The sequence below is a fragment of the Talpa occidentalis genome, unplaced genomic scaffold (assembly GCF_014898055.3).
Source record: "Talpa occidentalis isolate TD23 unplaced genomic scaffold, MPIMG_talOcc4v2.1 talOcc4.12, whole genome shotgun sequence".
In the NCBI taxonomy this organism is placed as follows: Eukaryota; Metazoa; Chordata; class Mammalia; order Eulipotyphla; family Talpidae; genus Talpa; species Talpa occidentalis.
This window is the reverse complement of record NW_023601212.1, coordinates 5,460,244-5,485,327: the sequence shown is the minus strand read 5'-3', so window position 1 is coordinate 5,485,327 and position 25,084 is coordinate 5,460,244. Positions and strand designations below refer to the sequence as shown.

The window sequence follows — 25,084 nt, the reverse complement described above, 5'->3', positions numbered from 1 at the left end:
GGACTGCTGATGCAGGCATGCGTGCCCCGGCTCTGAACAGGGGGTGCGGGCCCTCGGGAGCTCCTTGCGGGCAGTGCCCTCCCTGATGTCCCTGGAGTGGGGCCGGGTGTCTGCCACCAGCTGATGTCATGTGGCTGGGGAGCGCTGAGGGCCCAGGAAGGTCTGGGATCCCCGATGTCCAGCAGGCGGGGAGCTGGCTCCTGAGGAAGGGATGCTGGGTGGGGATAGAGTGTGTAGGGGCACTTGGGGGGCTCCCTGGGGGGGTAAGAGTTGGCGTTGGTACCCCCCTACCGTGGAGGAAGGAGTCTGAACATTGGACAGGGCAGCGTGTGGGGTGCTCAGTGTTCTCTGTTGCAAATGTTGAGGCCTGCAGAGCCGGGATGGGGCGCTGCTGCCAAAGGCAGAGCAGAGGTGCCCGCTTCCCAGGGTACAACAACTGCCCTGACCTGGCAGGCTCAGTGGGCTGGGCCCTCGGCCTGCCCTCTCAGCTCAGCCCCCAGCTCTGCCCGCCGTGTGCTTGAGCCCAACCCGGGGTCTTGCTGTGGGGAGGGAAATGGGGGGGTCTCCGGGGGACCACCGGGAGTAGGCTGCTTTCCTTCTAGGGTTTCCTGCCTGACTTCAGGTGTGGTCAGTGGTGGCCACGTGTAAGCACATCGGGTTCAGCTCTGTTCCCTCAAGCAGAGGAGCAGAGAAAGAAAGCAGTTGGGGCCAAAGGACCGTTCTGACGCTTTCTCCTACTGTCTTGCCACAGTCTGAATTTCTGCTTTTATACAGTTCTGTGGATTGCATGACTGAAGTTCTTCCTTTATTCAGAACGCATTTGTCGGATGGGAATGTTCATAGCAGCACGATTCTAACAGCCAAGAGGCAGAACCAAGCCGAGGGCTATCTCCGGAGAAGGGGACAGCACACGTGGTCTGGACAGCGGCACGACTCAGGCCCACGGGGGGACGGACGCACTGGACGGCGTGGGCGCTCAGGGAGGCCAGCGGGAAGCGCCATGCTGTCGGCATCCACTGACGGGACGCTGTCACCGTAGGTAAGTTCACAGAGTATCGGGAACGTGGGGTGGGGCAGTTAAGGGCATAGGGTTTCTCTTTATAGAGATAAAAGTGCTCTAAAATTGTGGCGGTTGAACATATCTCTGAATTTACTGAAAACCACCAAATTGTACATTTTTTATTTTTTTTTAAAAATATTTATGTATGCATACAAGAACTGGGGTACAGGTCAGAGATGCAGGGAGTGAGAGGATTCACCAGAGACAGAGTGGGGAGCAAAACAGGCAGATCTACTGAAATACGCTGCTGAGGGGAGCAGCCGGGAGACAGTCTGCTGCGCCATGTGGGATTGAACTTGTGCTGCAGAGGCTGCGGACAGCTTCACAGTGCAGGGCTTAACTCCTTGCGCTACCAGGGAGGCCCCGAATTGTACTTTTTTTAAAAAAATATTTATTTATTTATGCATACAAGAGCTGGGGTACAAGCCAGAGGTGTGGAGGGTGAGAGGATTCACCAGAGACAGAGTGGGGAGCAGAACAGGCAGATCTACTGAGATACACTGCTGAGGGGAGCAGCGGGTGAGCCGGGAGAGGTCTGCTGCGCCATGTGGGTAGCTCCCTGGCCGGCTGGGGATTGAACTCATCCTGCAGAGGCTGTGGACAGCTTCATTGTGTCTTAACCCCTTGCGCCACCAGGGAGGCCCACCAAATTGTACATTTTTAATGGATGAATTCTAAGGTAAATATATCGCTACGGGCGACTCTTAGGGTGCCCTCCAGATTCACAAGGGGTCCTGTGAATCCCCAGGACCTCAGAATGTGGCTATATTTGGAAATGAGGACATTTGAAGTGCTAGATGAGGTTAAATGAGGTCATCTGGGTGGGTCCCAATCCAGCACGACCTGCGTCCTTATAGGAGGAAATCAGGACACCCCGACCCCAGGGATGCCGGGAGGGAGGACCGTGTGGGAACGGGCGCGCCCGCCTGCTAGCCAGGGGTGGCTCAGAGGAAACCCACCCGCCACTCTCTCATCTTGGACTTCCAGCCGCAGAGCTGGGGGACGGCAAGTTTCTGTTGTTTAAGTCACATAGTCTGTGGCAGTGCCCTGAGCGGGCCGAGATGCGTTTTATGTTCCAAAGGACATTTGCGGAATGTTGTTGTTGCCTAGACATTGTTCCAGGTGTTCAGGGTAGAGCAGGAAACAAAGGGGAGCAAGATATGGGGGAGGGTGTTTGCGCTCCGGGGGAGGTGGGCGGGGAGCATAGAGGTGGAGCCCCGGACCAGGAAGGGAAGGCGGCCACTGCCCAAGGAGGGCCCGCGGGGCGGCACAGGCCGTGGGGTGCCTCCATCTGCCTCCTCTGTGGAAGAGCTTGGCGGAGCCGCAGGACTGGCCGGCGGACCAGGTGGGCGTTGGAGGCGCGAGGGAAAGACAAGGGCAGGGCGTCCTAGTGTCTGGGCTGAGCCACCCCAGGAAGGGGGCCAGTCTCGGGGCCACCGAGTTTGGCTGGTAGATCTGTGGTGCCCCCACGTGGAGGTGCAGAGAAAGCACCGATCTTTCCACCCGTGTCCACTGAGGGAGAGGGACACCAGGGGTGCAGCCAGTCTGGAAGAGAGGGGGTGCGGGAGGAGAGGAAGGCTCAGGAGGGGAGGGAGGAGGGAAGGGGGCAGAGTTTCGGAGAGCAGAGTCAAACAGACAAAAGGGCAGCTCCCCTGGGCCCAGGTTGCAGTGGGTTAGGTAAAACCGTTACAGGGCAGGGTGAGGGGCACCCCAGGACTCCCAAACCTCCCTGCTCTAAGGCTCTGCCATCTACTGCATCAAGACAAAACGTACTCTAGTGCCTAAGACCTTCAGCAGAAAGTCACTTTAATATCCTTAGTGTGCAGTCAGAAGAGAAGGAATAGTTTCCCCGGGACACCCCAAGTTCCCACCCCCTCGTGCGTCCATGCCCAGCCAAGAGTTGGCCCAAAGCAGGACCGCTGAGGCCAGAAAACTTCCCACAAGTCAAGGCACCTTCTGGGGGGACCCACAGGAAAGGGGCGGAAGGGGCCAGGCAGGTCTGGAAGGAAAGGAGCAAAATCAACATCAAGGTAAAGGCCGCCATTGTCAGCCCCCCACACACACCTGCCCCAGGTCTCTCCCCACGTCTCTCTTTCAAGTGTCTCCTCTGTCCCCACGTCCCTGGTACCAGCCCAAGGCCGAGGAGCAGGCGTGGCTTCCATGGGCCTCCTCCAGGGTTCCCTGATCCCCTCCCTGCCAGCTCCCCGTCCTCTCTGGCGTCTGCCTCCCTGCCCAGCTCCACCCCTCCCTGGGTGGGCAGGGAACCCGCACCCTCCCTTCCCTGGGGCGTACCCTCTTACACTTGATTTTGCTCCTTTCATCCCAGGCTTGCCTCCTCTTCTTCTTCTTTTTTTTTTTATAAAGATTTATTTATTTATGCCTACAAGAGCTGGGGTACAGCCCAGGGATGCGGCGGGGGTGAGGGTGGTGGTGAGAGGACTCACCAGAGACAGAGTGGGGAGCAGAACAGGCAGATCCACTGAAATCCACTGCTGAGGGGAGCAGCGGGCGAGTCAGGAGAGGTCTGCTGCGCCCTGTGGGTAGCTCCCTGGCCAGCCGGGGATCGAACTCATTGAACTCCTGCTGCAGAGGCTGCAGACAGCTTCATAGTGTGGTACTTGCACCACCAGGAGGCCCCCAGGCTTGCCTCTTCTGTTTGGGTTTACTACGATGTAATCATCCTGTCACCTTCTGAAGGACATTTTGTCTGCTTCCAAGTTTTAGCAATTTTGAGTAAAACCTATAAACATCCGTGTGGAGGTTTCAGTGTGGACCTGTCTTCAACAGCTTTGGGGAGAGACCAAGGAGCACAATTACTGGATTGTGGTCTAGTTTAGTTTTGTAAGAAACTGTAAACCCAGCTGGGTCATCTCGCGTTCCCAGCAGCAGTGCCCCCGAGCTCCTTTGGCCCCACATCCGGGCAGTGTGGGTGGCTGTAGATTTGCTGCCCGAATGAGCGCTGTAGTGGCATCTCTGGATGGTTCTATTTTGCTTTCCCTGTCTGTAAATGATGTGGACCGTCTCTGCATAAGCTTACTTGCCGAATGAATGTGTTTCGGAAGTAGGTAGTGTAGGGGTGTCACTACTATATAAACTAAGCCCCACTCCTTGCCCAGCTTGCACGCTTGGGAAACTTGGATAAAGGGATGCACACGGCTGCCATAGGAACGGAAGAGCCCCTTCCCCCTTGACCTTGACAAGCAGAGCTCCGGAAAGGCAGAAGGGGAGTTGGGGCACATTCTGTGTCAAAGATCAATGCCTAAGACCGCACATCCTAGCAGATAACTAGTGCAAACTGGCACCCCAGGAAGAAAGCTCGTGAGAACAGACTATAAAAGACAGCCTCAAGCCCCCTCCATGCACAGCTGCTCTAGGGGCTCCTCTTGCCTCAGACCCTGCTCCTCTCACCAGTGTCTTTTGCCCTTCTGTCTCCCATTCTGTCTCTTGGGGGTAATTTTACACCCCCACACCTCTGCCCAACACCCCGATTTCCCCTGCAACAGATAGCAGTGAATATACAGAAGGCCCTTGAAGTTTGCTTTCTGCATGGTAAATTTTATGTCATGTGGATTTCACCTCGGTAATAAAAACCAAGGTGGAAGGTGAGTCAGCATATTTGTGTGCTAATGGGAAGGACTGAGCAGCAAGAGAGCTCCTGGGGCAGTGCCCACATAGCCAAGTAGGGTAGAGGCGCCCAGCCTGAGGCTTGGCGCTGAGCGCGTGCTTGTTCAGAGGAGAGAAGACTGGTGTTGGCAGACAAAGGTTGGCAGGTTGGCGGTGGGGGTGGGCGTGACAGGTCTGCAGGTTCAGTTCTGCTGGTGTCTGTTTTCTCAGCGATGCGCTTGGTTGGTAAACACTGGGGTGTCGGTGCAGAAGAAATTACCGCTTTTCTGCTCAAGACAAGGACTGCAGAAAGCGGCCAGTAGGCGGCGCTCTCCCCGCGCCTGGGGCCCGTCCAGCCCTGCTCCTGCTTTGGCTGCGGTTTCACCTGCTTATTTTGCAGAGCTCTGCCATTTATGCATTTGCTTTGGCCTCAGCCCTTCTCGCTGTCTCTTCCATCAAGTGACCTTCATCTCTGCATTTTTCTAGTTGTAAAATATATGTAACATGAAATTTACCACTTTAACTACTTGCAAGTGCACAACTCAGGGGCATTTGTAAGTATTCTATGTCCATCTTGTGCGAGCCTGGCCAGCTGCCGCCCATCCCTGGAGCTTTTTTTCTCTTGAAAAGTGAAACTCTGTCCCCGTTTAGACACTAACTCCCATTCCCCCAGCACCCCCGGCACCCACCTTTTCATTTCTGTTATGTGGCTTTGACTTCTCTAGGGACCCCTGTGGCACTGATTTCACTTCCCATAATGCCTTTACATGGTGAATTTTATGTTATGCAGATTTCACCTCAAGAATAAAAGCAAGCAGCAAACAAACGGATGTGTCAGAAGTTCTGAAATTTTTTTAAAGGTGAATTCCTAGGTTCATGTGTTTATACTTAGGATTTAACACGTCTTTGTGACTCTGCTAGTGTTTTTCTTAAGACTGTTTCTGTTTTTGTTAATGTTCTGTTTACACACTCAGGAGGGCGTGAGTGGGTTGTCCTAGACCTGTGTCTGCAGGAGTCCTGTCAGCTCCGATTGTGTAGAATCTGTGTCCTGGCAATAGCAAGTGTCCGTCTATCGCTTACAGAGAGAGATGACCCAGATTTTCCGAGGTGACCCTCTGTGCTTTTCTGGCCAAATTGTGCTAGGTCATGATGTCATTCTGCCCCACACGGCTAGATTTGGGTAGCGGTATTTTATTTAGGATTTTTGTGTCTCTGGACACAAAATTGAAAATTGACCTGAATTATTCTAGCTTGTTCTAGCCTTGCCTGTTTTTGTCTTTATCGAGGTGAAACTCACATAACAATTCAGCAAGATTCAGCTCATTCACAGCGTTGGGCCACCACCACTTGTCTAGTTCTGGAACATTTCCATCACCCCAAAAAGAACCCCATCCTGATTAATCAGTGGTTCCCATCCCCTTCCATCTCCGCACTCCTGGCAACCACCAGTCTGTTTCCTGTGTGTCTGGATTTTCCAAGTCTGGAGAGTTCATGTAAATAGAAGTGTGTTGCCTTTTGTGTCTGGCGGCTTTCCCAGGGTGTGTTCTCAAGGGTTATCCATCTTGCGGCCCTGTTTGGTTGTGGTTTGTAGGTTAGGTTATCCTAGGAAAAGAAATCAGGTATTCTCCCCTCAACACACACACACACACACACACGCTCACACGCCTTTTTCTATATTGTTATCAACCTGACTAAAATGGGAATTATTTATTTGATACTTACAAAATTTGATTATAAAAAATCCTCTTCATTTTCTTTTTTGGGAGAGTTGGTTTTTTTTTTTTTTTGGGAGAGTTGGTTTTTATCTCCTATGTACTCATCTCATTAGTATCAATGAGTCTAGGCAAATGTAATATTTTCCTATAAATGTATTCATTTCATCTTGACTTTCAGAATTACTGGCATATATTCATGTATGTTTTGTTTTGTTTTGAACCACATTCATCCTTCCCCCCACTCTCTACTCCCACCTCTGGCAACCACCTGTCTGTCCTCTGTATCTGTGAATTCAGTTTTTTAGATACCCCAGAGATTGATAAATGAGATCAATATTTGTCTCTGTCTGATATGTCACTTAGCATAATGCCCTCAAGATCAATCCTTGTTGTTACAAATGACAGGACTTCATTCTTTTTTATGGCTATGTAATATTCCACTGTGTATGTATACCATAGCTTCTTTATCCATTCATCTGTTAATGGACACTTGGGTTGTTTTCCACCTCTTGACTGTTGTGAATAGTCACTGAACATGGGGATGCAGGTATCTTTTCAAGATAATGATTTTGTTTCCCTCATCTAAGTACCAGAAGTGGAATTGCTGGATCACATGGAATTTTAATTTTTAATTTTTTGAGGAACCGCCATACTGTCTTCCATCATGGCTACACCAGTTTGCATTCCCACTAGCAGTGCATCAGAGTTACCCTTTACCCATATCATTGCCAACATTTATGTCTGGTGTTTTTTTTTTTTTTAAGATTTATGTTTATTTATTTATGCATACAAGAGCTGGGGTGTAGGCCAGAGGTTTTGGGGGTGAGAGGATTAGCCAGAGACAGAGCGGGTAGCAGAACAGGCAGATCTACTGAAATACACTGCTGAGGGAAGGAGCAGGTGAGACAGGAGAGGTCTGTTGTGCCATGTGGGTTGCTCCCTGGCCAGGGATTGACCTCAGGCCACAGTGGCTGGTGATAGCTTGATAGTGCTGAGACTTTAACCCCTGCATCACCAGGGAGGCCCTATATCTGGTCTTTTTGATATATAGTTATTCTTAACCTCATGTGATTTAAAAAACCCTTTCATTTCCTCCTTGCTCATTCTTTCCAGGTGTTTATTTACTAGCTTTCCCAAAGAGTCAGAGTCTGTTATATTCTTGCCCTCTGTTGTCTTGACTTGTGCTTTAATCTGTGCAATTTCCCTAATTTCTTGTGTCATGGAGTTTTCTCTATTGTGCTCTTTCTGGTCTGGTGCCATGTCACCTGTGTGACTGAGCTCAGCCTCCCTCCATGATGATGGAAATGTTCTGGAACTAGACAGGGGTGGTGAATGGGCTGAATCCTGCTGAATTGTTATGTGCGTTTCACCTTGATAACATGCTGACTGGAGGCCTGTTGTCCTGTTGAGAGCTCCTGGCCAGCTGGTGGACTGAGTCCTGTATTGTGAATCTAGAATCTAGATCTAGAAAAAGCAGGTTTTTCAGGGCAAGATGGCATGGTCAGTGCTAATGTGAGGACAGGGAAGGCGGGTCAAGGCGGGTAAACTTGGAATCCAGAGGAACTGGGAGATCAAAGGAACAGGCAAAGGATGTTGCACCCACCAAGGAGATGAAGCCAGTTGAAGAGGAGATGGAGGCAATCTGAAAAGGCTTCCTGGAGGAGGAGCCTTGCCTGGGCTGGGAGGTAGGGTTGAAGTGGGTCTTGAATGGTGAGCTTTCAGCACCTTGGAGAGGGCACACAAGCCCTCCATATAGGTCCCCTATAAAGAACACACATGGATCTTCCATATAGAATGAAACATAATCCCTATAAGAAAGCACACAAAAAATACATGTGATTATGTGTGTGTGGGGGGAACACATGAAGATACACAGTGGGGAAATGACATGAGCATGGACAGGCTGTGAGCAGTGTGGGCCTCAGTGGACATTACTGCCCCCAGAGCACGTGTGCAGAATGTCCAGCCTTACAGTTGCGGTGTGCGCGCCTGCTTGGGTCAGGGTGGCTGGGCTGGAGGTTAGACCACAGAAATAGCTCCTCAGAGAGAAGCTGGCCTGGAGGAAGAGGTAGTGTTGTGGTTCTCCTTATCAGAACTTCCTACAACATCCAGGATCCAGAAATCACCATAATTCCCATATCAGGCAGAGGGACCAGTGGTCCATGGGCACCTGGCACTGGATGCAACAGGATCACCTTCATGTCAGGCAAGATCCAGGAGTGCTGGCTCAGGCTGGGCAGGTAAACAGGGAAAGGACATGATGCCCCAAACTTATTTCTCACTGGGAGGGTGCCCGGGCATCACCATTGAGTTTCAGGAATCAGAAGTGCTCATTACCTGGGTTGGGGTGGGTGAAAATTGAAGTGCTGAGGGTGTCTGCATGTCCTGGGGAAAGGAAAAGCCCACAGAGGCAAGGGGGAGGACTGCCTGGAGGAAGAGAGCAGAACTAGAAGCACCATTCTTTGTGAGGAGACAGAGGACTGTCCAGATCTTTGATAAGTTCTAGCTTGCTGCCCACCAGCCACACTGGCCCTTCTCCTGGGCCTACTCTCTCAGAGACCTCAGACCACAGCTGGTCCCACACAGGTCTGCCCTCCAATTGAAGCAGTGCCCCCTAAGTTGTAAAACCCAGCCCCGCTGAGGGGCACCAGGTGCATTTTGCCTCTAGCCCCCAGCAAGCCTGGCTCTGGCTGTGGTTCTTGGAGCCTCCGGCGCAGGATACAGTCCTGACCTCAGTTCAGGTTCATTCTTGGCAGGGCCCAGACTTTTCCCTTTTATATCTGGTGCCACAATCCCAAACGCACCAATCAGAGGCGCAGGTTCAAGCTAAATGGGCCAGTGAGGTTCGAGCTTGCACCAGTGCTAAAGGAACTCCTGGTGTTCAGTGTGAAGCCCAGCCACGGTGAAGATGGGCCAGCGCGAGATTGAGATGGGCTTGAAAATGGGCCAATTTGATAGGAGCTTGACCAGCACCAATCAAACAGCTGGGACTAGACCCTCCCCTCCCGCCTACCCCGTCAGCTCCCCCCCCGCCCCCCTCCCCGTCCCCCCCACCCCAGTTCTCTGTTATGAAGCCCAACCTCAGCCCAGATCAGGCTGGGCACTGACCCACAGTCTCTTGGGAAGCAAGTGACCCTTTGCAAGGCTTTGTGTTTTCATCTGGGTGTGATACTGTGGTTTATAAGAAATACTTTTCTCGTGCATATTTGGTTTTTATCACATTTTCTGGAAATTACTAAGTGTCATGAGTGATAAAGAGGACTTCTGCTATGTGAATGAAGGCAATTTGGAGAAAACACCTGAGGATGGGCTTTGGTTGCCAGGGAAACCGGCTGACTACAGGATGGAATTTTCAGTCCCACCCCTGACTTCTGGGAGGGAAGAGGGGTGAAAAGTGGAGTTAATTTGCCAATGACCGATGATCTAATCACCCACGCCTATGTGAGGAAGCCATCATAAAAGCCCAAGAGGGAGGGGTCTCAGAGCCTCTAGAAGATTTGGGTGAGAATGGTGTGCCAGGAGAGGGCATGGAAGGGTCACACCTCCCCTGTGTATCTCTCCTGCCTGGTATATCTTTGATTTGTATCTTTCAGTATCCTTTGCAATAAGCTAGTTATCTAGCGAGTACATGGGTTTCCTGAGTTGTGTGCCGTTCTAGCAGACTAAGCAAACCTGGGGTGAGTCTTCTGAATCGCTGATTTATAGAGGGTTAGTTAGAAGCACAGATAATGTAGGTGAGGAAGGAAGAAAGGAAGGAGATTAAACAAATGTGGTGAGATGTTAGAGAAATCTTGATAAGAGTATGGAGCTTTTAATAATATAACAGCTTTCTGCCTCTGAGATAATCTCAAAATAAAAATAAAAACAAAGAAATAAGCCAAAATAAATCAAGTTGCTTGGGGCCTCTGTGTCCAACCCAGAACTCTTTGAAACTGATGACCAGGGACTGGACAGAGAAGAGGGGTCAGAGAGAGTGAAGACTTTAAAAGGAGAGCACATGCTTTGGCGTTGTATGGAATTAAGCCCAGGTCCTGAAGATGCGACCACCCCATTCACCTGCCAGTAAGTCAGGGCAGGGTTTTGTTGGTCTGCTAGTTTCATTATTGCACCCTGACTTTTGTGTGGTAGTTTGACTGGGTATAGAATTTTCAGTTCCCGGTATTTACCCCGTCATGCTCCTTGAACAGGGTCCCATTGTCCGGCATCTGGTCTACTCATCAAAAACTCTGCTCTCCCACTGCTGATCCTCTGTAGGGAAGTTGTCTTTTTCCCTCTGGAAGCTTTTGAGGGTTTGCTCTTACTCCTTAATGACTTGGGACTCTGTTGGGTAAATGAGGTTATCAGGCTTTTTTATGCCCTCCCACCACCAGCCTCTGACCAGCACGCTCGTGATTGTGGATGCCTGGGCCAGGAGCAGGGGCCTGCGCCTGTGTAGACGTGCACACCCAGGCCTAGAAGGGAGGGATAAAAGGGCGGTGCCACTCTGGGGGCAGGGGCTCAGTTGCTGTCTCCCTGCTGGCTGGTTTCCCTTGTTCACCCTTAGAAACCTGTGAAGATGATGCTGAGGGATCCGAAGTGCTCTTTAAGGCTGCTAGAGCCCACAGCGACCCTACCTGGCCTGGGTTGGTTGCACAACACACTTCACACAGTAAATTTCAGTGGGGGTTTAAGAAATCCATTTGGTTTGGCTACAGCAGGTTTCTTGAATCTGGAGTTCTCATGGATTCCTTAAACTCTAGAAATGTTTCAGCAGTCAGTCAGTTAATTAGTGATGGGTTGTAATGCATTCATTCATTCATTCATTTATACATTCTGCGGGTTTCAAAAATGTGTGGTGACGTATCTATTACTATAGTACATACAGAATAGTTTCTTTGTCCTAAGGATCCTCTGTGCTCCACCTGTTCCTCTTTCCTCTCCCACCCCCGGCAATCACTGATCTTTTTAATATCACCATAGTTTTCCCTTTTTCAGAAAATTTTAGAGTTGTAATTATCCGTTATTTAGTCTTTTCAAATTGACTTCTCTCACTTAGTAATATGCCTTTGTTTCCTCCATATCTCTTCAGAGTTTGACAGCTCATTGTTATTTTTTAAGATTTATTTTTATTTATTATGCATACAAGAACTGGAGTGTAGACCAGAGGTGTGGGGTGTGAGAGGACTCACCAGAGGCAGGTTGGGGAGCAGAACAGGCGGATCTACTGATATACACTGCTGAGGAGAGCAGCAGGGAGACAGGAGAGGTCTGCTGCGCCATGTGGGTCAGCTCCCTGGCCGGGGGTCGACTTCATGCTGCAGTGGTTGTGGACGACTTCATAGTGCTGAGACTTAACCCCTTGCACCACCAGGGAGGCCCTCTTGTCTATGCTTTTGCCATTCTCACACACCTGTGGTACAAGTGTAACTGTGTAGTCAGTCTTGAAGTTGGGTGGTCTCAGTCCCCTGACTTTGCTCTTCTCTTTCAATGTCACGTGGGCTATTTTGTGTTGTCTGCTGCTTCATGGAACCTGTAGAATCATTTTTGTCAACATCCACAAAATAACTTGCTGGGACTGACTAGAGTTGCATTGGCCCTGTAGATCAAGGAGGGAAATGACATTTTGACGATATTGAATCTTCCTTCCTATCCATGAAATGGGCTAGTTCTCCATTTATTGGGTTATTCTTTGATTTCTTTTTTGTTATTTTGCTGATATAGTTTATACATTTTTTAAGTCTAAACGAAAATACTTAATTTTTGTGCTAATGTAAATGGTATTGTGTTAATTTCAGTCTTATTTTTTTATTGCTTATATATAAGAAAATGATTGACCTCCGTATACTTGTCACATTGCTATTATTAGTTCCAGGAGGGTTATGGGCGTGTGTAAATTCTTTTGTATCTTTTACATCGATGATCACATAATCTGTGAACAATGCGTTTTATTTCTTCTTGATTTATTATGTTCCTTTTATTTCATTTGCTTTTCTTTCCTAGTACAATGTTGAAAGGCAACATCCTTGCCTTGTTCCTGATATTGGCAGAAAAGCTTTGAGTCTCTTACCGTTAAATATGACACTAGTTGTAGGGATTTCCTATCAAATTGAGAAAGTTTCCCTCTATTTCTAATTTATTGGCTTTTCACATTTTTTTTACATTCTGGTAAAATACACATAACAGGGCCTCCCTCGTGGCACAGAGGTTAAAGTCTCAGTGCTATCAAGCTATTGCCAGCCAGCCAGCCGCCGCGGCATGAATTCGGTCCCTGCCAGGGAGGTGACCCACATGGCGCAGCAGACCTCTCCTGTGTCCCGATACTCCCCTCAGCAGTGTATTTCAGTAGATCTGCCTGTTCTTTTTTTTTTTTTTTAAAGATTTTATTTATTCATACAAGCACTGGGGTACAGGCCAGAGGTGTCGGGAGTTAGAGGATTCACCAGAGAGAGTGGGGAGCAGAACAGGCAGAAGCACCGAAATACACTGCTGAGGGGAGCAGTGGGCGAGACAGGAGAGGTCTGCTGCGCCATGTAGGAATCTCCCTGGTCGGCTGGGAATCAAACCGGCACTGCAGAGGCTGCAGACAGCTGCACAGTGCAGCACTCAACCCGCTATGCCCTGAGGAGCACCTTTTTTTTTTTTTTAAAGATTTATTTATTTATGCATGTAAATACTGGGGTACAGGCCAGAGGTGGAGGGGGGGTGGTGGTGAAAGGATTCACCAGAGACAGAGTGGGGAACAGAACAGGCAGATTCACTGAATTACACTGCTGAGGGGAGCAGCGGGCAAGTCAGGAGAGGTCTGCTGCGCCCTGTGGGTCACCTTCCTGGCCGGGGATTGAACTTGTGCTGCAGTGGCTGCGGGTAGCTTCATAATCCTGTGTCTTAACCCCTTGCGCCACCCGGGAGGCCCAGATCCTCCTGTTCTGCTCCCCGTCTGTCTCTGGTGAATCCTCGAATCCCCTGCACCTCTGACCTACCCCCCAGCTCTTGTATGCATAAATAAATAAAAAATAAATCTTAAAAAAAATAACATAACGTAATAATTACCATCTTAACTATTTTTAATTGTGTAGTTCGAGAGGGTTAGTATAATCACCTTATTGTGTAACCGATCTCTAGAACTCTTTTCATCTTATAAAATTGAAACTCTAAACCCTTTAAATAACTCCCCCTTCCTCCTTCCTCCCACCTCTGACAACCACTGTTCTACATTCTACCTCCATGGATTTGCCACTTTTAGACACCTTATATAAGTGGAATCATACTGTATTTGTCTTTTCATGTTTGGCTTATTGCACTCAGCCTCATGTCGTCAAAGTTTATCTACATAACATGTGTCAGAATTTCCTTCCTTTTTAACACTGAGTAATATTGCATTGTATTTTTCCAAGGTTTAAAAATTCCATTCCTGTGACTTGCCTGTTTATATCCTGCTGGCTCCGTTTCTGTTGGGGGCTCTTTTTCTCAATGATTTTCAGGAATTCTTCATTAGGGTCAGTTGTGGATAGTCCTGCCTGCGCTCTCGATGTTTACTGTCTTTGAGAGACTCACCTGTGGCCCCTCACCTGTGATTGCCTGGGAATGGCCCCAACTCCCAGTTAGAGCCGAGCTCTCATTAGCCGGAAACTCAGGCCCTGGCTGCCTGATCAGGTCACAGACAGTACGTGATCCGGCTGGTGACGCTTGGGAAGTGTTCCCTGGGCCTTTTAGGAACGTTTTCTCTTTCCTGGCATAGGGGAGGAAGACTGAATCCTGGAACCAGTGCAGCCACCATTCTTTCAGGACTGGTTCTGCCTCAGGGCATGGGCCTCACCCACAGAAAGAAGCCAAGAACACAGAGAAAGTCGGAACCTGGATGTTGTGAGCCCCTGGAGCAAACCATTCTTGAGGCTGGATCTGCCTCTGAATTTTACAGTTATGGGAGTCAATAAAACCTTTTCAAATGCACATATTTTTTGGGGGGTAAGTGTAGCACCCATGATTGTGGACAGGTGGGCCCGGAGAGTGCGGCGTGTGCGTGTGTAAGTGCTCACACCTGGGCAAGAGGTGTGGGCTGAAAGGGAGGCGTCTCTCTGAGGCGAGATGATGAGAGGACGCGAGACTGAGGGCGAGAACGCCAGAGAGAAAGCAGGTCTGTCCCGATGCAGCACTAGAGGCCTGCAAAATCCACCGACAGCGCCGAAATTCTCTTTTCATCCGTGAGAACGAACGAGGATGGCGGCACGTCAGTAAGTTTCCCGTCTCTTGCAACCAAAAACTTCCCGACTCCTGCAGTCAGTCGCCTGTCGTCTTGCTGAGCTCCTCCAACTGGTAAGTTTTTGCTTTCTGGTTTGAGCTTTTGTTTAAATTCACTGCCTTAACGTCAGACTGATAGTTTTCTAGAATTTTAGTAACTTAGAGCTTTTATTCTTTTAAATCAAAGTTAAATTGACGAATCCGTCCAACTGTCCCTTAAGGCTTGTTATGAAAAATCGCTCTGTTCGCGTCTCTTCTGTTCTGGCCTCAGCCTTCCCTGCGGCGGGGTCTGTTGTGGTTTTGGGTTCTGTTTTGCTAGGGTTAGTGATGTTGGTTGCTTTCCATGCACTGTTGGCTTCTTGTATATATTCTTCCGAGAAAGGTGGAGCCAAGTCTTTTGTCCTTTTTTTCGTTGTTGGTTGTCGAGTTCTAGTTCTTTGTCTATTCTGGGTAGATGGCCCTTTCAGGGACAAGGTTTGCCAATAGTGTCCCCATTCTATGGATTAGCTTTTTCCTATTTGTAGGTCACCTTTCTGCAGCTCACTTTTAAATTGTATTTGTCAATAAGTATCTATTACCCCATCTCACCACCCCAGAAGCTACGACAGTCAGTCATTTATATCTACCTGGAGCCCGTCACCTGCCTCCCGGTATCACTGTTCTGAATTTCGTGTTTATCTTTTCTTTATTAAGTCGTTCTGCTAAGCATTCATGCCTAAACAATTCATTTTGGGTTGTTTTTGAACTTTATAAAATGGTCGACAAGCTATATGCACCTGAACGGCTTTCTGCAGTTTGTGCCAATTTATACTCCGCCCGATACTTGGGAGGTTTTTAGTGATTCCTGTCTTCTCCAACACTTGCTTTGTCCAACTTTTTTAAAAAAAGATTTTATTTTATTTATACAAGCACTGGGTACAGTCAGAAGCGTGGGAGGGTGAGAGAATTCACCAGAGCGGGGAACAGAACAGGCAGACTGACGAAATACACTGCTGAGGGGAGCAGCGGGCGCAGCAGGAGAGGTCTGTCGCGCCATGTGGGACCCTCACTGGCAGCCGGGGATCGAACCGGTGCTGCAGAGGCTGTGGGCAGCGCTCAACCACTGCGCCACCAGGGTAGGCCCGCTTTGTCCAGTTTTTTAACGCTGGCCAACTGATGGATGTGAAATGGTGTCTCATAGTCTTGCTTTGAATTTCCCTGATTATGTCTTCATACATTTATTGGCTTCTTTTTTGTAAATGTTCATTGTGTATTTTGCTCTTTTTTTTTAGGCTGGCTGTTTTTCTTGCTGATCCGTAGACGCACTAGTGACACTTAGAAGTGCCTTCAGGGGTAAAGAGATGCTTTTGCACCACCAGCTATTATTAAATCCACCTCCTGGGGTTACACTGGTGCCAGGCCCAGGGTCCCTGCAAACTTCACCAACAGGGGGTGCCGTCACGCCATGTACCCACCCGCTCAGGACAGCCAGCCCGAGTAGCTTGGACTCGCATTTTGCTTTCCCTGAGCGAGGCCAGGCATCCTTTCATTTGCTTCAAGGCGGTTGGTGTTGTTCTCCTGCGGGCCAACCACCTGTTGCACATTCACCTTCCCACCTCCTCCCGGCATCTCTCCTGCTGTAATATCCCCTTATCCCACCGTCGTCCTTCTGACATCTCACCCTCCTCAGGCTCTAGTCCCGGCTCTCACCCGACTCCTCTCCCGCAGCTCTTTGCCTCCCCCGCCCCTTTCTTTCCTGCTTTCTCACTCTCGTGCCATCTTTTCTCCTCTGCAGCTGCTGCTCCCGTGCCTGCTGCCTGTCTCCAGCACCGTCCTCTCACCTCTGTTCTCTCCCTCCTGTTCCCTCTGTCACAAAAGGTGAGCCTCCCCCTTGTGGGTCTGCCCAGTGTGGACGCTGTCCTCTCGCTTCTCCACCCCCTTAATCCTTTTCCTCCTCCGTCTCGCTGCTGCTGCTCAGAACTGCCGCTCTTGGGCTGTTTTCTCTCTCTCCTTCCCCGCCCCCTTCTCTCTCCCGCGTCCTCTGTTATCTTCTCTTTTCCAAGACTCTTCCTCTCTGACTGCTTCTGGGTGTGGGGACTGGTCATCTGAGCTTATGAGGGGCCCTTCCCGCAGCTCCCAAGGAGACTGTGATCTCATTGAGGTCGACCCTGGGAAGCTTACAGGGCCCCGTTTCACTGTCTCCGGGGTGGGGCCTGCTGGCCTTGCTCGAGGGAGAGGCACGAATCTCCCTCCGCCTCTGCTTGGCCTCTGGCCTGTGTGACCTTGGGCCTGGGACTCCATCTGTCTGAACCCAGCACCTTCTCCCCGTAAGCTGCATCGGGAAGTACCTGGCCAAGGGCAGCTGGGGCGGGGGGAGGAGGCAGGCTGAGGCCTGGGCTGGACACAGGCACCGCTGGGTCCCCAGGAGTGGGCACATGTCTCAGGGTGCCAGTGAGTGCCCCATCACTGGGGTCTGTAAGCAGAGTCCTGGCTCCCGGCGGGCCCGTGGGGATGGACAAGGAGCTGTTGCAGGATGCAAAAGCTCAGGCAGAAAATTTGGCTCCATTCAAGTTTTATTGGACCCCTTTCAGCCCAGGGCTCCTCAGTCCCCAGGCTGGAGCCCGGATGCAGTTCCATTGGGTTCTAGCATCTTGCTGTGGGCCCCAGATTCTGTCTAGTGCCCAAGGGAAAGAGGAACGGGGGGCAGAAGGAAGGGGCTGGAGACAGATCATCAGCCCTCACCCCCACCTGGGGTGGGGCCTTCCCTGCTTCTGCGGGGCTAACCCAAGGGTCGCGTGTCCAGTCGCACTGCCTGTCCGGGCTGTCGGACTCTGCTGCCCCAGGCCCTGTCCTCGTCAGGTCACATGGCCGACGTGTGCCCATTGGCCAGCCGCCCAACTGTGCGGCTCCGAGGGCCATCCGCGGAGGTTTCCCTGGGCCCGTGGGCTGCCCCGTTCTTTAGCGGTGGATCCTCCTTGTCTGTCTCCCCGTCGCTGGAGTCTGGCTCCTCCACGTCGCTTCGAACATCCTTCTCCATCTGGGGAGCGAGGGAGGGAGTGGGAGGGGGGCAGAGCTCAGAGCCGGAGGAGGACTGAGGCGCGAGGTGGGTACAGGGGGGGCTCCAGGGAGGGTCACACAAGCCGGCCCTCACTGTCATACCTGGCCCTGGTTGGTGAAGCTGAAGAGCATGCGGACGATGAGGTAGGACCAGAACACGTGCAGCAGCTGCAGCAGCATCAGGAGCGCATTGAAGAAGTAATAGCCGAAGAACGGGCGGGCCTGGATGACGGTGATGGACTCATAGAGCGTCGTGTAGAGGATCCTGGGGGGCGGGGGTGGGGCGCAGGGCTTCACCAGCGGCTTAGCCCCTGTCCCTGCAATCTCTACCCTATGATACCTTCCCTGTTCCAGAGGCTTCTGTGGCTCCCTCTACCCCTAGGATGACACCTACCTTCTCAGCTGGCATTTGAGAGCCCCTCACCTGGGTGTATTAAATCAGTAGAAAGCAAAAGTTCGCAGACTGGCTGCTCGTGACCATTTGGCAGCTCAGCTGTTCCCCTGGGTGGTCCTCTCATCCTTGTCCCCTCAGATCACCAGCAACCCCGCCCCCAGCAGGTGGCTGCTCACTGCCCGTGCAGCTGGAGAGAACGTCCTGGGCCACTCACCACCTGGGCATCCTTCCCCCTCCGCTGGCCCTGGACGTACTGTTCTTGATCCCGCCCTGGCTACAACTTTCCCCTCAAGAACATGGCCCCTGCTCCCTTCACCCCCCCTCCTGCAGGCTCTGCCACCAGTGCCAACCCTGCTGTGAACACAGGAGGCAGGAAAGCAAAGGCCAGAACCAAAAAAGCTCTCGTGACCCCACTTTGCCCCTCTGGCTACTGCCTCGTTTCCTCTGCCTTGAACCCCCTTGAAAGAACAGGCTCCACCTCTCCCCCTGTCAAGCTTCCCCCCACCCCACACAGCCTGGTCATGGGGTCACCCGTGACCCACTTTGCTCAGGCAGTAGACGCTTAGCTCCTCTTCGAGGTCCTTTCCTTGTGCCTTCAGAGGCCCTTCTCTCCCTGTCTCTGCAGCCCCTCACCCTGCAAACGTTGGGGCCCCTCTGGCCTCTGTCCGCGCCTGGTGCTCAGGTGACCTGTCCTGCCATAGCCGCAAATACTGGACATGGACATCTCTCCCGAGAAATTCAGGCTGGCGTGCCTGCTGCATCCCCCGACTTTTCTGAAGGGCCCCTCAAATCTAGCAGAGCCAGAACTGGGCTCCCTGATTCTCAAGCAGCAACTCTGAGCTCATTCCAGCTCCTGGCCCTGAAGTCATCCCCGGTCCCCAGCCTGGTCCCTGCCGGCCCGGCCCGGCCCGGCCGTCAAGGCGCTGCTCTTCGCAAGCCGAGCACGTAGCTGTTCCCGCCGCGGCCACCAGAGGGCGCCTGTGGGCACCCGGGTCAGGTGCTGCCCCGGGGCCTCGGAACCCGCCGCGGCTCGGGTCTCAGTTTTGATAAAAGCCCAAGGCCGCGCCACGGCCCACACAGCCTGGCAAGGCCGCCCATCGCCCCCGCCCTGCCATCACCCCCCGCCCCAGCCCTCACTCTGCGTCAGCCGCCCGGCCTCCCGCTGCTCCCCTCCGCGGGGCCGTCTGGCGCGGGCCCGGCAGCCTCCGCGGACGCGGCCCGGCCTGCCCCGGCCACCCCGTGGGACTCCGGCTCCCGCCTGCCCTGGGCCCCGGCGCCTTCCTCGGCCCTCCCCGCGGGCGCCCGTCGGGGCGAGGCCGCCCCCGCCCCCCCCGCGCCCCGGGGCGGCTCACTGGGTGGGGAAGAGCACGAGGCGCGTGTAGATGAAGACCAGGGCGAAGAGCAGGAAGAGCGCGTCGCACACCTTCCGCGACTCCGTGTAGTTGAACATCTTGCAGGCCTGGGGGCGAGAGGGAGGTGGCCCCGGGCCCGCGGGGGGGGGCGCTGCGTGGGGCCAGGTGGGACGGGGCGGGGCCTTCGCGAGGAGAAAGCACCGCGGGGCCGGGCAGGTGAGTGGGGGTGGGGCGTGGGGCGCGCATTCCCCGGAACTTCGAGAGAAGTGAGAAGTGCGTAGGGGGGGGATAGTCTCTCAGCGCGCCAAGACGAAGTGGGGCCCAGTCTAGCAAGGCTGGGGGGCGGGGCCTCGTTCCCAGGTAAGCCGAAAGGGGCGGGGCCTCCGGGAGGGCGGGGCGGGGCCTCCGGGAGGGCGGGGCGGGGCCTCCGGGAGGGCGGGGCGGGGCCTCCGGGAGGGCGGGGCGGGGCCTCCGGGAGGGCGGGGCGGGGCCTCCGGGAGGGCGGGGCGGGGCCTCCGGGAGGGCGGGGCGGGGCCTCCGGGAGGGCGGGGCGGGGCCTCCGGGAGGGCGGGGCGGGGCCTCCGGGAGGGCGGGGCGGGGCCGGGCGGCGCACCTCCAGCAGGTAGTCTGCGCAGTCGTGCAGCAGCAGCACCAGAGAGCCGATGCGCAGCAGGTTGGCGCTGTAGGAGAAGGTGACCAAGGTGATGGTCACGAAGTGGTGCACCACCTGTTCCTTGAAATCCTGCGGGAGACGGCACGTCACAGCCGGGACTAGGCTGGGCGGCCAGAGGCCCCACCGCGCGGGCGGAAGCGGGCCCTCTGAGGCCGTGGTGTCTGGACCCGGTGGACTCCGTGCCTCCTGCCTGGGGTGGATCTTAGGGTGAGGGCGAGGCTGCCCCTCCCCCACCAGCGATGGGCATCACTTTCCCACCAGACTCTCGGGGTGGCCTCACCTTCCGCTTGATGTCGAAAGGCAGCGTGAGCAGCAGCGAGATGTAGAAACTCAGCTCCAGGAGGTACCAGTAGTACAGGGCTGGCTTCAGGGGCTGTGGCAGGGCGGGGTGAGGTTAGCTGTGGGGGGTGGAGGCCCCGCGGGGCGGGATTCAGGGCCCTCCCCACTGACTCAAAACAGGACACTTGGATCCCAGTGAGTGAGGAGCTGAGTTCCCCGTCCCTGGAGGTAATCAAGGACAGTAGTTTCGTGGCCGCTCCTGCTCTGGTTTCTTGCCTCCTGGCCCCTCTCTACTCCGTGGGGAAGGTACAAATAGAGTGGGGGACTCCCATGCGACGTCCAGGTTTCGCTCTCCAGCTGTGGCTTCAGGAACTCTGACCGCCCCGCCCTCCGAGTTGAGCCCCCCCCCACTACTCACCTGTTTGGGGTAATTGTCCCAACACCTTACTGGAGTCCACAGCCATGATTCCTGTGGGGGAAATGGGAGTCTGAGGCTGCCCGAAAGCCCAGCCCCCATCTGGGTATGGGGCCTCCTTCACTGCAGCACCCCAGCTCCGGGAGTGTGACAGGCACCCACTGAGCATGACCAAGCCGAGCAGGGGTGCCTGCGACATCGGCGTAGAGGGGCAGGTGCAGGGCAGGGGTGCAGACGGCACACTCACGTGGTAGAGGACGGAGAGGCCGCCACCGAAGGAGCACAGGTAGAAGACGAACCTCCAGCTGCAGGGAAGGAGCCGGGAGCAGCTGAGGCAATAGCAGCCCCCTGAGCCCCTAGTCACCCGGTCACCCTTTCCCAGTCCCGCCTGCGCCTACCTGGCCTCACAGAACTTCTTGGTCAGGCTGGGCCGGTTCTGGTTCCGGCGTCTGCGGAACCAGTGTTGGATCTGTCGCAGTGTGAGGCCACACTGGGCAGCGAGGAGGGCCATCTGCGGCTGGGGAGGGACAGGCCAGAGTCGTGGGGCGCCTCCCCACCCCTGCTCCGGACGGGTGGACCTAGCCCTGCTCTCCTTTCCCCACAGCCCCGGAGCCCACTGTCAGGTCGCCAAGTCTAATGATGGAGATGGAGAAGTTGGGGGCCATGGGCGGGGCCCCGCCAAATAGCTGGGCCTATGAGAACTCAGCCTGCTCGCAAGACAGGCAAGTGGCTGATGGGGGCAGCTCCACATGGGAGTTTCCCTGAACCCCTTCCAGAATGGTTTTACCTCCACCACGGGCAGGCAGTTGAAACCTCGCCCCCTACTCCTGCAAGGACAAGGGGAGAGGGGACCAGAAGACTCCCCTGTAGAAGCTGCCCTTGCCCTCCCCATCCGATGGCTCGTTGGCTTCCACCTTTCCCCCTCAGGACGCAGTCCAGGGCTGTCTCTGCCCCGCCCCCACTGCACCCTGGAATTGTCAGGCACTCCCCCCAGAATAGGAGAGCAACCTCCCCCAGCCCAGCCCCAGGGGATGCTCGCTGGGCAGCTGAGCCCAGTGATAGGGTCCCAGTGGCGTGGGGGCCCTACAGGCCACCCTGAGCTTCCCCTGTCCCCAGCAACTAGGCCCATCCACAGGTGGCCGTGCTGGCCGATGTGGAGGTGGTTGTGGTGGGGGGGGGAACTCTCACCTCTTTGGGCCTCTGGCTTTCCCTGAGGAAGTATTTTTCCAGGGTTGCATTGGGCTTCATGGGCCTCCGGGCCTGATCCCGCACGCCCATCCACCGGCTCAGGGGCAGGGCGATGCATCTGGGTGCAGAAGGCAGAGCTGTCAGCCCAGGTGAGGCGGGGAGAGCAGGCTACCGTGCGGAAACTGAGGCTCAGAGGGGTGTAGGCTGGCTGCCGCCCTGGATCAAACCAAACTGGACTGGCCTGGCGCTGGGTGTGAAGGTCACCTCTTGGGGTACCCAAGTACCTTCACTTGACCCAGTCCCAAGCCAGAGAAAACAGCCCCTGGCTGCCTTCCTGGCGGTGGCCTGGGTCCTGGTCAGCCCCCACCAGGCTGGGGCTCCTGCTCAGCATCCGCCCACGGGGTGAACACCTGGAGGAGCTGGGGCCCTGGACAATCACCCCACTCCCCACAATGGGGGACCCAGGGCCAGGGGCCTGGCCCAGTGTTCATATCCACCAGCCAAAATCGCCCTCCCTTTGGGATGCCAAGGCTCAGAGCAGCAGCCACGGCGGGCGGGGAGGGCGGAGAGCAGGGACGGTCACTCGTGAGTGCTTCCACGCGCCACGCACGGGCCGCGGCCTCACTGCTCCGTGGCCCCCTTAACCCCTTTGTCTGCGTCCTCATCGTCCAGACGGGCAAACTGCCAGGACACAGTGAGTGAGTGACCGGCCACCTGGAATGTGGACCCAGGATTCACTTTCCCTCAGCATGGGGCAGCTTCTGCCTCTGTCCAGGGAATAGCGGCCTCCACTCCCGCTGCACCAGGGCAGGCGCCCTTGGGACCGAGGAAGCCCCCACCTCAGAAGGAAGCCAGCAGCTGAATCTGTGCAGACGCCTCTCGGGGCGGGGTTTCCGGTGTGGCCTGGCATACCACCACCCCACGCCTCACCCCGCCTGGGAGCAGACCCTGGAGGCCTGGGAGCAGACCCTGGAGGCCTGGGTGAACTCAGTCTCCCAGGATCCCTCAGGCAAAGCCTCAGGCCCAGCTAGCTAACCTGCTGGCTGTGTGACCTCAGGCAGGTCACTTGGCCTCTCTGTGCCTCAACTTCCTGTTCTCTGAAAAGGGGAGTGTGTCACCCTGTCATGGGTTTGCATGGACAGCACAGTGCGTTAAGGCTGCTTGGAATAGTGGCTGCATGTGGTCAGTGCTTAAAGGGTGTCTGTGAAATCAATCAAGGCCACAGGACATCCCCTGGGGAGCCCGGGAGGTGCCTGGAGAGTGGAGAGAAAACAAGCTGCAGAACACACCGTGTCCCTGCAGCCAGGGCGGGGCTGGGAGGGAGCCGCAGTAGGCAGTGGAGGATGGATTTCTGCCAGGAGGAGCAAGACAGGCTTCCTGGACCCTAGTTGGGAAGGAGCTGTAGAGGCAGGGTGCCGAGGCCATGCAGCCGCAAAGAGGGGGTACACTTGAAATCAGGTGTCAGGAGTAGAGGGGGAGGGGCTCTTGGACATAGAAGGTAAACCTGGGGTCAGGTCAGGGGCCTGCCCAGGTAGGTCTGGCAGCTGTGGCCACAGCACTGGTCATATGGGAGAGGACAGGACCAGCTGGGGCGGGGAGGAGAGGCCTGGAACCAGACACCCAGGAAGGCAGAGGGACCCCTGTCTGGAGCAGCATCTGGGTTAGGAGAGAAATGATGAGAAATCCAGGGAGTGCCACCAGGAGGGTACGGCGAACCCAGACAGGTGGCACACCTAGGGTGGGGCCCCAGCTGCCGGAGGTCAGGGTTGACTGGGGGGGCGGGGCATCGGGGGTCCCTGTGCTTCTTCCTTTAGCTACAGAGGGGAGGAAGGAGGGGACATGATAGAAGGAATCAAGAGGGGGTGATGGGGTGAGGGAGATGCAGTGGGGGCGCAGCAGGGGCTTTCCCTGGGGGCAGAGGGCGGAGGCACACGCGGGCGTTTCTTCACTGTCCGGCCCCTGCAGGCTCCCAGCAAGCGGGCACCTACCCCCCGAGGCATCGGCTCCCACAGTCTTCTGAAGATGCTGACACACCCAGACCCAGGTGCAGCCAGTGGCCAGTAAACCAGTCAGAAGAGTGGGTGGTGGCAGCGGGGGGCAGGACGGAGTCAGAAAAAGCACTTTACTTGAAAGCCTGGCCCCCAGGCCCCCGCGGGACACCAGGGTAACCAAGGACGCAGGCGGCGGTCGGCACACCCAGCCCGGCGGTACTCACCTCTCGAAGGCGAAGCGCAGGACCACCATGGCCAGCGCCAGGGGCAGGGCGGCCAGTAAGTCCCGGGGGTGGGCGTAGACCAGGCCATCCCGGTCCTCAAGGTCAGCCCACGAGTTGTTGGCTGGCAACCAGAACCTGTCCTGCCACAGCCACTGGGTCAGGCTGGACCACATCCTGTGGACACACGCGCCGTGAGTGGAGCGCGCAGCAGGGCGGGGGCTGGGGGCTGGGGGGGCTGAGCCGCGGGGGCAGTGCGGGAAGGGACCCCGCCTGGTCAAGGGCAGCCTTTCGGCCTTGGAAGGGCAGGTTTTGTCTATTACCCCCAACGTCATGCCCCCTCCAGCACGAGGCAACCTCTGTCTTATTCCATTGTCAGGATGGACTTGGGCTGTGTGTCCCCAGGCAAGTGACCTGACCTCAAGTTCATCTGTCAAGCAGGGACAGCAATGCCCGCCTCTCATCCCAGCCCGGGGCGCAACAGCACAGTTCATCACAGTCACTCTACATGGTTGTGGGATTAATGCCTGAGAGGTAAGGGAGTGGGTGACTGGGGTCGCTTCTTGTCATGGTAGGATGCTGCCTCTGAAGCAGCCCAAAGCTGAAGGGTTTATTTTTTTTACACGCACAACATTTTTTATTGTATTATATATATTACATCATTATTCATTTTTAAGCAATATTTGCTTCCCCCGACCCCTCAGGTTTAGTCCCCATAGAACAAAGCCAAAGGATATAAGGAAATCCATGGTTCCTTCCCTGGCTGTGTCCCACAGGCGCCCCTTGAGGTGTGCAGGTCACGATCTGGCTCACTATTCCAGAGCCCAGGGGCTGCACTGTCGCTGGGCAGGACAGCCCACCGCACGACAGATGGGGCCTGCTGGACACTGGAGCAGCCGCCAAGGGAACAGCCCCAACCCGCAGAACCCAGATATCTAGG

General features: G+C 54.6%; 2 protein-coding genes and 1 long non-coding RNA gene across 13 annotated transcripts in view; 1 reads left to right on the top strand and 2 right to left on the bottom strand.

The window, feature by feature from the left end:
- Positions 1–25,084, bottom strand: part of HNRNPM (heterogeneous nuclear ribonucleoprotein M) — a 263,350-nt gene that overhangs the window by 126,275 nt on the left and 111,991 nt on the right. The window lies entirely within an intron of this gene.
- Positions 644–16,718, top strand: LOC129145450 (uncharacterized). 2 transcript variants are annotated; one of them, XR_008550993.1, is made up of 3 exons: positions 644–1,039; positions 14,096–14,670; positions 15,867–16,718. It is a non-coding gene; the product is annotated as an uncharacterized LOC129145450 (long non-coding RNA). The 2 variants fall into 2 exon arrangements; XR_008550994.1 differs by lacking the exon at positions 644–1,039 and adding an exon at positions 2,337–2,405.
- The window catches only part of CERS4 (ceramide synthase 4), a 27,587-nt gene continuing 17,313 nt past the window's right edge, over positions 14,811–25,084 (bottom strand). For all 3 annotated transcript variants that reach the window (XM_037504847.2, XM_037504848.2, XM_054692996.1), the window contains exons 2-11: positions 24,148–24,321; positions 21,933–22,050; positions 21,143–21,261; positions 20,992–21,049; positions 20,748–20,798; positions 20,331–20,423; positions 19,991–20,119; positions 19,378–19,484; positions 17,734–17,896; positions 14,811–17,611 (exon numbers count right to left, since the gene is read on the bottom strand). In XM_037504847.2, the coding sequence (XP_037360744.1) occupies positions 17,435–17,611; positions 17,734–17,896; positions 19,378–19,484; positions 19,991–20,119; positions 20,331–20,423; positions 20,748–20,798; positions 20,992–21,049; positions 21,143–21,261; positions 21,933–22,050; positions 24,148–24,320 (1,188 nt within the window). In that variant the 5' untranslated portion in view covers position 24,321 and the 3' untranslated portion in view covers positions 14,811–17,434. The remainder of the gene's footprint in view (positions 17,612–17,733; positions 17,897–19,377; positions 19,485–19,990; positions 20,120–20,330; positions 20,424–20,747; positions 20,799–20,991; positions 21,050–21,142; positions 21,262–21,932; positions 22,051–24,147; positions 24,322–25,084) is intronic.